This window comes from Habropoda laboriosa, unplaced genomic scaffold (assembly GCF_001263275.1).
Source record: "Habropoda laboriosa isolate 0110345459 unplaced genomic scaffold, ASM126327v1 scaffold207, whole genome shotgun sequence".
Lineage (NCBI taxonomy): Eukaryota > Metazoa > Arthropoda > Insecta > Hymenoptera > Apidae > Habropoda > Habropoda laboriosa.
In genome coordinates, this window is record NW_017100397.1 from 820,088 (window position 1) to 829,615 (window position 9,528).

At 30.2% G+C, this 9,528-nt stretch overlaps 1 protein-coding gene across 4 annotated transcripts in view; it reads left to right on the plus strand.

The window, feature by feature from the left end:
* Nucleotides 1-9,528, plus strand: part of LOC108575267 (single-stranded DNA-binding protein 3) — a 17,046-nt gene that overhangs the window by 2,490 nt on the left and 5,028 nt on the right. The window contains exons 2-13 of one of the 4 annotated variants that reach the window (XM_017938022.1): nt 121-193; nt 288-349; nt 506-590; nt 674-715; nt 878-964; nt 4,084-4,158; nt 4,232-4,280; nt 5,060-5,089; nt 6,797-7,008; nt 7,127-7,297; nt 7,456-7,656; nt 9,087-9,302. In XM_017938022.1, the coding sequence (XP_017793511.1) occupies nt 121-193; nt 288-349; nt 506-590; nt 674-715; nt 878-964; nt 4,084-4,158; nt 4,232-4,280; nt 5,060-5,089; nt 6,797-7,008; nt 7,127-7,297; nt 7,456-7,656; nt 9,087-9,095 (1,096 nt within the window). In that variant the 3' untranslated portion in view covers nt 9,096-9,302. Of the gene's footprint in view, nt 1-120; nt 194-287; nt 350-505; nt 591-673; nt 716-877; nt 965-4,083; nt 4,159-4,231; nt 4,287-5,059; nt 5,090-6,796; nt 7,009-7,126; nt 7,298-7,455; nt 7,657-9,086; nt 9,303-9,528 lie in introns of those variants that run through there. The other 3 variants (XM_017938019.1, XM_017938023.1, XM_017938020.1) reach the window with 3 other exon arrangements.

The window sequence follows — 9,528 nt, forward strand, 5'->3', positions numbered from 1 at the left end:
ACATAGACGTATTGTTGTTAGATATACATTATATTATAATTGTTTGAATTAAAATACACTAAAAATTATGATTTATATAAATGTTTTATACATATTTGTGAACCATTTATGATATTTCAGGTTAGCCTTGTATGTGTACGAGTATTTATTACATGTTGGAGCACAAAAGGCAGCACAGACATTTTTATCAGAGGTAATCATTTTAAGCTATCTTGCAAAATTCAATGAAACCTGTGAAAAAAGTGATTACAACTGTTGCTATAATTATATACTATTTTGTTACATAGATACGGTGGGAAAAAAATATAACACTTGGTGAACCACCTGGATTTTTACATTCTTGGTGGTGGTAAGCATTATGCATTGTTTTATCTATAACAATAGGAATAATAAGTAACTTTTCATTTAAAGAAATTAACCAAGTTAAGAATGTTATATTTATTATCATATAAAGTATATTTTTGTTTTTATGATCATTAAAAGTAATTATTTTAAAATATTTTAGTGTATTCTGGGATCTATATTCAGCAGCACCAGAACGACGAGATTCCTGTGAACATAGTAGTGAAGCCAAAGCTTTTCATGACTATGTTAGTATCATTCATTTATATTGAATTTGTGTATGTATTATAAATTTATGAAATCATTCTTATCTAAATTTTTTTGTTATCAGGGTTTTGTAAACAGTGGTTATGGAGTTAATGGCATTGCTCATGTAAGTTGAATTCTGTACATTTTTATATTCCATAAGGTGAATAGCACATATGGATAATACAGATTGTTGATAGAATTTGCACATGGAAATAATGTTGAAATGATATTCCAATTAAGTATTAGATGTTAATTTGGCTGTGAGATAACTATAAGATGATTACAGAATGCTGGTCCAGCACCTTCCCCCATAGGGCAAATGCCACCCAATGATGGTATGCCTGGTGGTCCAATGCCTCCTGCTTTCTTTCCAGTAAGTTTTTTTGTATCTTCGTATTATTGACAATTTTGTTTTCATTTTCCTTCAAATAAATCATTTATATTAAAAGAAGTAAAAAAATATCACTTACGTTTACTTATCTGTTGTGTTGATGATTTACTATATTTAAGTATGAATACCAAAGTTTATAAAAGTATACAGATAGAAAAAATATATAGTTTTACTTATTTGTTAATTACTCTTTTTCCTTTGAACAAATTTAATCATATAGGAACTTTCAATTTTTGTACCATGATATACAGCATAATTAATGCATTATTATAGAACATGTCTTTTATGTCCTATGTTAAGTGTATATACACATACATGTGTGTATGTACATCGTGAAGAGGAGAACGAAGAAATGAAAAAAAAAAATGAAACATTTTTTAATTTGTACAACAGTTACATGCAATAACATATTTTGTTAGCAAAAAATTATTTCATTTTTTCTAGGATATGTCATTACATATTTTAAAGTTTTATAATTCTAAAACTAATTATGATTCTTATAATCTTTTTTATAAAGAAATCAGACATGTTAACTGTATATAGACACATATTACAAGTATTTATATGTGTTATACATAAATATGTATAAATATCTGTTATCATTGTTATGCCTAGTTACAATTCTCATTCATTATAATCCTACACTTGATTCAAAGCTGTTCATACTTTATCTGAATGCTTGAAATACAATAAACTTTCAGTAGAAAACAATTTCTACCAGTCACAAATTGTTATTAATTTAAATCATTTATTAATAATAATAATTCACTGTACAACTTGTAAATTACTATTTCTGCACTGCCAGTAAATACAATCTGATCATTCAAAATGTGCACATGTAGTATTACAACTCAATTTAGTATTGTCAATTGGTAATATAGTGTTATAATAAATGAAACTATATTTCATCTAAACAATTTCATAGACATAATTACTCATGTGTTACATGTAAGAAATTTCTTGTATTTTGCCCAATTAATGTACAATTAAATATTAATATTATTAGTTAGTACAATCACCTCTGTACATGTGATGTTGTTATAGTCCTGTGCAATTTCATTTATCTAATAAATGTGAAATGTACACAGTTTAATGAAATATATATTGGTTTTGAAACAAGTGTACATTCAAATAAGATTCTCATGCCATGCTTGTCTACACTGTATCTATGTACTTATTTTCTCTCTGCTATGTATCTAACACTTGTATGTGCGTTCCTTTACCATTTTCACTCTCTGATCTCCTCTCTGCATAAAGCAGGCTTCAGAAATTTATCAGAAAAGATTTGTATAGATGTTAGAGAATAGTTTTAGTTCTAATACTTTTGTACAGTAAGTTTATAATTGACAGTGTTCTACCTTGTGCTGACTTAAGTTTCATGCAAGATGACTATTAAACATATTCATTGTAATATATTCTCAAGACATGTTTATTCTGTCCTTTCAATTATTTTGCAACATTTTTTATTTACTCTAATGCTTTAATATTACAATTTTTAATCTAAATCATGTAAACAAGAGCATGTCTTTATACTTAGAATATTTTGATTTTATCTTGTCTTATACTTGAACACTTTATAAGTGCAACAGTTTAAGACAGATATTTTTTACAAATTTTTTAAAGGTGATAAATGTCAGCCAAGGTCACACTTTTCAAAATATCCCATATATTTAACATATAAGCCTGCTTAGATAGTAGTCTAGTGTTCAATTCAAGCGGTCTACGAATTTCACTTAGAAGCGGAAAGCACTGTATTCTATAAGAATGGGTAGCGTGATCTTTTTACGAGAAAAACAATATTCTTGTTGACCGCTTATTATCATGCCGAGTTAACAATATATGTTGATAAAAAAAATTTAGTTATGCATATATTGCTTGTTTAAACAGTTATTATAATTCAGGTCATTTTAAGATAACGACATATTATATAGTTCAGGTAGAAATAACGCGGTTTTACTTTGAAATACATGTATATATATTGTTACAAACTAATATTTAAAAAAAATTGTTATTTTTTTCCTTCTTGCCAAAGTTTTGTTTCAAACTGAATTGGGATATTCTCAGGCATTCAGTATCACATCGTATTTCGTGTATAATAAAGTCGTAACTACGAAATAATATTGGTTTAACTATATGTAGGTGACAAACAAGTATTGTTTAAATGATAAAATGATAAATCTTATTTTCTTATCGGAAACGATATTTATATAACCTTGTATTTTCGTAATTATAACTTTTAGATTTTTAAGGTACTGACCAACATAGTATTAACACAATCATACCCAAGCCTTCTAGTCTAGCTGTTGCCTGGATCGCAGTGTTGCTACATGTCTGTCGTTTGCGTTGCTTGTTGCAGAACAACTCGACAATGCGACCATCTCCGCCCACACACCCCTCATCCATGGAGAATCACTCAATCCACTCTCATTATACCATATCATTGTGTACCTATGATTGTTTGCTCGAAATTGCTTCTTTTCCTACCAAAGTTATTTTTACTCTACAATTTTCAACGCATTGTTCTGAAAAGTCTAATATAGCACACAAATAGGATTCATTAAAGGGTGTTTTGTGGACATAGAAGTATTTTCTTGTACACTCGATACATCAATGATCAAAATAAATAGTATCTTACAACAAAGTGTTTGTTTTATATGTTAAAAACAAGTAGTTTTGTTTTGAAAATGTATAACAACAAAATTATAAGGTAAGGAAAGGTTTTTTTAATGTTGTAAAACATGTTAGTGATATTACTGTTTCTGTTTGTAATGGCTTTTTTTAAGGTAAGAGTTGCATTGAATATTCAGTCATACTTTGAATTCACATTGACCTATTCTTTATTGAATATTTCAATTCTTTATTGTTTACAATCCTATTTGCACATTAATATATCACTGTGATTATATTCATCAAATGCACTGTGATGAATTCCATCAAAGTACCTGTTATATGGTCTAATACATGATCAATTGCTTGTTGCGGCTGCCTGGTGTGTCAGTTTGTGTGATGTATAATATCTCTAACATATTCTGGGGTTTTACCTGTATAATTATGTCGTAAATCATCATTTACTTAATGTATAAATTTCTGACTTGTTACAGTTCATGGGTCCTCGGTATCCTGCTGGACCAAGACCTGGAGTACGTATGCCACAAATGGGAAATGACTTCAATGGGGTATGTATAATTATTCTTAAAATATATTAAACATATGTAGTGAAGTTATTTTCATACTGTTATTTTTATTTAGCCACCAGGACAACCAATGATGCCAAATAGTATGGATCCGACTAGGCAAGGTAAGGGCTCAGTTATATGCTAGATTCACATTGATTTTTTTCTGGCATTGACAATAATTGCGAGAGGAGAATGGCATAGACGCATGCATACCAAAAACCACACAGCAATAAATAAATAAGTAATTATTAAAAGTGGATTGGATTGCTGTGATGTGGAGTGGATTGGTTTTTGAATTGTCTAGTTACGTGCAGTGGTGTAGTTCTCAAGTTGAATAATTATATAATTAGCATTACATATTTACATAAGTTTATATATAAGTACTCTTGCTATCTTCTTTTACATCGAAAGTAAAGATATAAATTTAATACTTTGAAGTTTACTAGATTAAACATCTTAATGATAATAATAATAATAATGTAAAGTAAACCTTCGCTATATAAAAATCCCTATAATTATGTTTTGTCATTTAAGAATCTTCTGCTTTGAAATCATTATTTTTTTCAATCTGTTTTTCTGCAAAATATTGGATATGATATACATTGTTAAGTACAAATATTATCTTAATAAATTTTGTATGGTTTTAGTGGATTATTCAAATAAGAATACTAGTAGAAAATTTATCTTCAAAATTCAATATTTTTAATAAGAATTTAAACATAACGTTTACTAATTTTCATATAAGATTTTACTTGTAAGTATATACTGTAACAATATATTTTCACAGTTAAAGTGTATTTACAACTTTATTCACTATGCGACCGCAAAGTAACTAGACCTTACCGCCATCAACCTGACCTTACCTACCTGCCGTACTAATGTGTGCTCTTGTGTTCCTCAGGCGAAGCTGGAGAATTTGTAGGGTGGCAAGGTAGGAAGCAACCCAGCAACCAAATCACACTCACATGACTTAGTCAAGCCTAATTTTTATTTTTTCTCCTGCTCGTTTTAAAGTTTCTGTTCTCACTTTTTATATGAATAATTGCACTAGCTTCGTTTCTTTGTACAATACTTGCTCACCCGATCTTACATCCGATATGTCGATTGCAATTTAATACATTAAACAAAGAAATGTGTTCAACTTCGCTATGAGAACAGTTTTTTATGTATAAAATAAAATTTTTCAGGTTTTTTCCATATAAAAAATTAACATAGATATATTTACGTGTTTTAAAAAAATAGAGAATTATTTTAACATATCATAATTGTTTCACTGCATACAAAGTGCAATTGAACTTGTGGCTAACAAAATTTACCCATTTTTTTTATCATACTTATGAATCATTGCAGCATAAAGCTCAACATGTGATAAAAATTATAATACAATTGTTCCCATTTGAAGCATAAATTTGTTTATGTTGTAAGGGTGCCCTATTTTAATCTATAAATGCAATTATCAGAACTGTTCATTATTCAAAAAACTGTTTCAAATAGAACTTGTTTGTTTGCGAGGGGGAAGTAATTTAATATAGTTAGTTTGTCTGTATGTGAACGCATGAAGGATATATGAAGGTCAATATAATTTTTTTAAATGGAATTATATAATTTTTGATGCATTAATTAATGCGTCTCGGTATCTTTTTCAAAATAGTATTAATTTATTTATATCGAAAAACCGTTAGTTTACGAGATACTTTAATTTCAATATGTATTGCAAAGTGATTGTACTAGTCTTTCAAAACAGTAGGCATCGCTACTACAATCATTTTGCAATATATATTGAAATTAAAATATCTCGTAAACTAACTGTTTTTCGATATAAATAGATTAATACTATTTTGTAGAGGATACCAAAACGCATTGATTAATGCATCAAAAATTATATAATTCCATTTAAAAAAATAATGTTGACCTTCATATATCCTTCACGCGTCCATATACAGACAAACTAACTATATTAAATTACTTCCCCCTCGCAAACAAACAAGTTCTATTTGGAACATTTTCTTGAATAACGAACAGTTCTGATAATTGTATTTATAGATCAAAATAGGGCACCCTGTATATGCGCTAAAATATTTCGTAAATTATTTAAAAAAAAAAATTATGAAGGATAACTTTACAATGTTATGCAATTGATTTGACACTATGCAAACGCATACATTGCTGTATCATACTGCAATGCTTTATTCAAATAGGTATCAATTGAATGATTGTCTTGTTTGTCATGTATCTGGCACATATTGCATTGTTTTTATCTTTCCATCATCGAGTTTGAAGCTCAGACATTTGTAAGAGTTAATCGGTAGCGCTGTTTTCATCCTTCGCATGAGCTTTATTACTTCATTAATTTGTGTAGATGCGAATTACCAAGTTAGCATGCCATCCACTCGCTTTACTATTATACATGACTTCGGCAAAGCATGATTGAAGCAAAAGAAGAAAAAAAATGGAAAATAAAGCAGAAAGAAAGGAAAAATAAAAATCATGTTTTGTATTGTGAATATTTTAACGGTCACATGATTTGCCGCTAGTCCAAAAAGATTCACGATTAGCATTTAGTATTAACATAAAACTAGAACAGTCTTAATACTTCTGTGTTTAGAGAAATGCATCAAAAATTATTTTCTATTGCTAGCTCCACCAGGCATGAATCCCATGAATCCAAGGATGAATCCTCCACGAGGGCCAGGAATGGGTCCAATGGGACCAGGAAGTTATGGGCCAGGAATGAGGGGACCACCTCCTAACAGTAGTTTAGGTCCAGGAGGTCCAGGAGGTCCTGGAATGCCACCAATGAGTATGGCTGGACCAGGTGGTAGACAACAGTGGCAACCTAACACATCCACGGTACGATTATCATTTATTAATATGATATACATATTTTTTTTACATATACTTTATCTTATCAATGATATTACAAAGTAAACGTGCATGTTGTAATTGGAAAATTAATTTTATATTACAGCCAATGAATTATTCATCATCGTCACCGGGTAATTATGGAGGACCACCCGGTTCAACGGGTCCTCCGGGCCCAGGTACACCAATTATGCCCAGCCCACAAGATAGTAGTAATAGCGGTGGCGAAAATATGTATACCATGATGAAACCTGTACCTGGAGGAAATATGCCTGGTGTAAGTAATCTTATTTTTTAATAGATGCTTTATCATAGCAATTTGTAGCAGTTGGTATTTAATATGATTATTATTATGATTTTGTCTATATTTTTTTGTTTGTTAATTAATTATACAGAAATGTGTAATAATAGTAATCCTGTTTGATTGTGTATCAGGACTTTCCAATGAGTGGTGGACCAGAAGGTGGTCCAATGGGTCCCATGGGACCAAATACAATGGGTCCTGTATTAAACGGTGATGGCCTTGATGGAATGAAAAACAGTCCGGCTAATGGTGGTCCTGGAACACCACGGGAAGACAGTGGAAGTGGAATGGGTGATTATAATCTGGGTGGTTTTGGAGGTCCTGGAGAAAATGTAAGTATTTGTAAGTTTTTTTTAACGACTCCCTATGACAGTCACTCGACGTGTTAGTATGGACTTATATGTAATCATTTATATACTGCATCAATTATATTTAGACATGTACGACTTACTAGTGAAATAGTAATAATATAAAGGAGAAATTTGAATGTATTTAATTCATAAAGTTTCTTGTTTCAATATAAGTCCATATTATAACTTATTTTTCTTCTAATTATTCAGCAATTAACAGATTCAGGTGCTTTCATCAATGCATCAGTTAGTTGTTTACTCCATTAAAATAATTTGGGTTTTATTACATTTAGAGGGCTTATCCTCAAGCTTACTCCAACCACCTGGTTTTTAATGCTTAATCTAAAATAGTATCAATATTTTACAATAAAATTCGAAATGTCCTGTTTAATCATATAGGCTTCTTGGGAAATTTAATTTAGATTATCCACTTGCATCTAATGTCGTTATAACTGTTTGGCTCAGATTGTGTCTAACTATTATCATACTAACAGTATGGCTAATGATGCGAACATGAAGTGGGTACAAAAAGTCACGATACATTAAAAAAAATTAAAAATTGATAATAAGATAAATGTCGGATTAATAAAAAATCACAAAAACAAAAGAAAAACTATTCTTTAACTATGTTAAATATTTTTAAAAAATTATTTCGAGACTTTTTCTATCCACTTTATATATACAGAACAGTATGGAGCAACTTTCGTACAATAATACAAAAGATATTCCGTAAGGTGTATCGTATGTGATACGGTGGAGATTCTTGAGTCAAGACGATGATTTTGGATAACATTAAGAAATCAATTTCGTTTTGATTAATCGAATTAATTACACATCTGGTAAATTTGATTGCTACTATAATGAATTATAACCTCTTACATATTGTTTAATATTTGTTAAAAAAAATTATTAAAAATATGCAATTACTGTATATAATATTTTCAAAAATATGTTTAGAAAGAGATAAAAAGAATTGTGATAATAATTGGTAAAAGCTAAATGTGTAAAAGAAATTTCATCGAGTGTCACCAAATATGCGCATAAGTTGCGACAAGTACATAAAGGTCGCAGGTGCCTTTGTGACGACATTCAGATGCAACACTTCGAAGCCGATTCGAAGGTCTCCGTGTTATAATCAATCAAGTGTCATTCACCATTATTTCATGTCAAGAATCGTTTCGTCCATGATCAAAGAATCTCTGATTTAGTCACTCAAATACGACACGCTTTACGGGAGATCGTATTATAATATAGTATAATTATAATCGATTTCTTTCAAGATCGCGCATAAAACGGTATTCCTTTTTTCTGTTTTTAATCTTTACGTTATTATTATTTCGGATTGTGAGTAGGATTCTAAATCAAAAGAGTAATCAGTAATCTCGCACGTGCGCCTTCTGTATTCCCGACAGTTTTTTTAAAAAGTCAAGTCGCCTTGGATCCAGCCCCGAGTTCGTAGATGCCGTAGATTTCCCGGTTAATCACGCAATGTGGAAAAGGATCATACACACAAACCCTGACTTTTAACTGCACGTGACGATCGTCATGTGGTACGCGATTCATAACGGTTACGTCAATGGCTCAAGCATGATTTTCGCTCGTGGCAACGATAGAAAACGAAAAAAGAAAACGAGAAAAACAAAAACTTAAAAAAAATAAGTGAAAATATAATACATTCGCGTCGACGCATCCTGACGTGCGTTCGTGTTAATTAATCGCTCCTAATCACAGTTAGGTTAGCATTTAAGTGCTCATTACGCTATCTATTACGAAACTATAATACTTGAACCATCATTATTACTATGCGCGCGCGCAAGAATACACTATATAAATATTGAAAATTGTATATATATA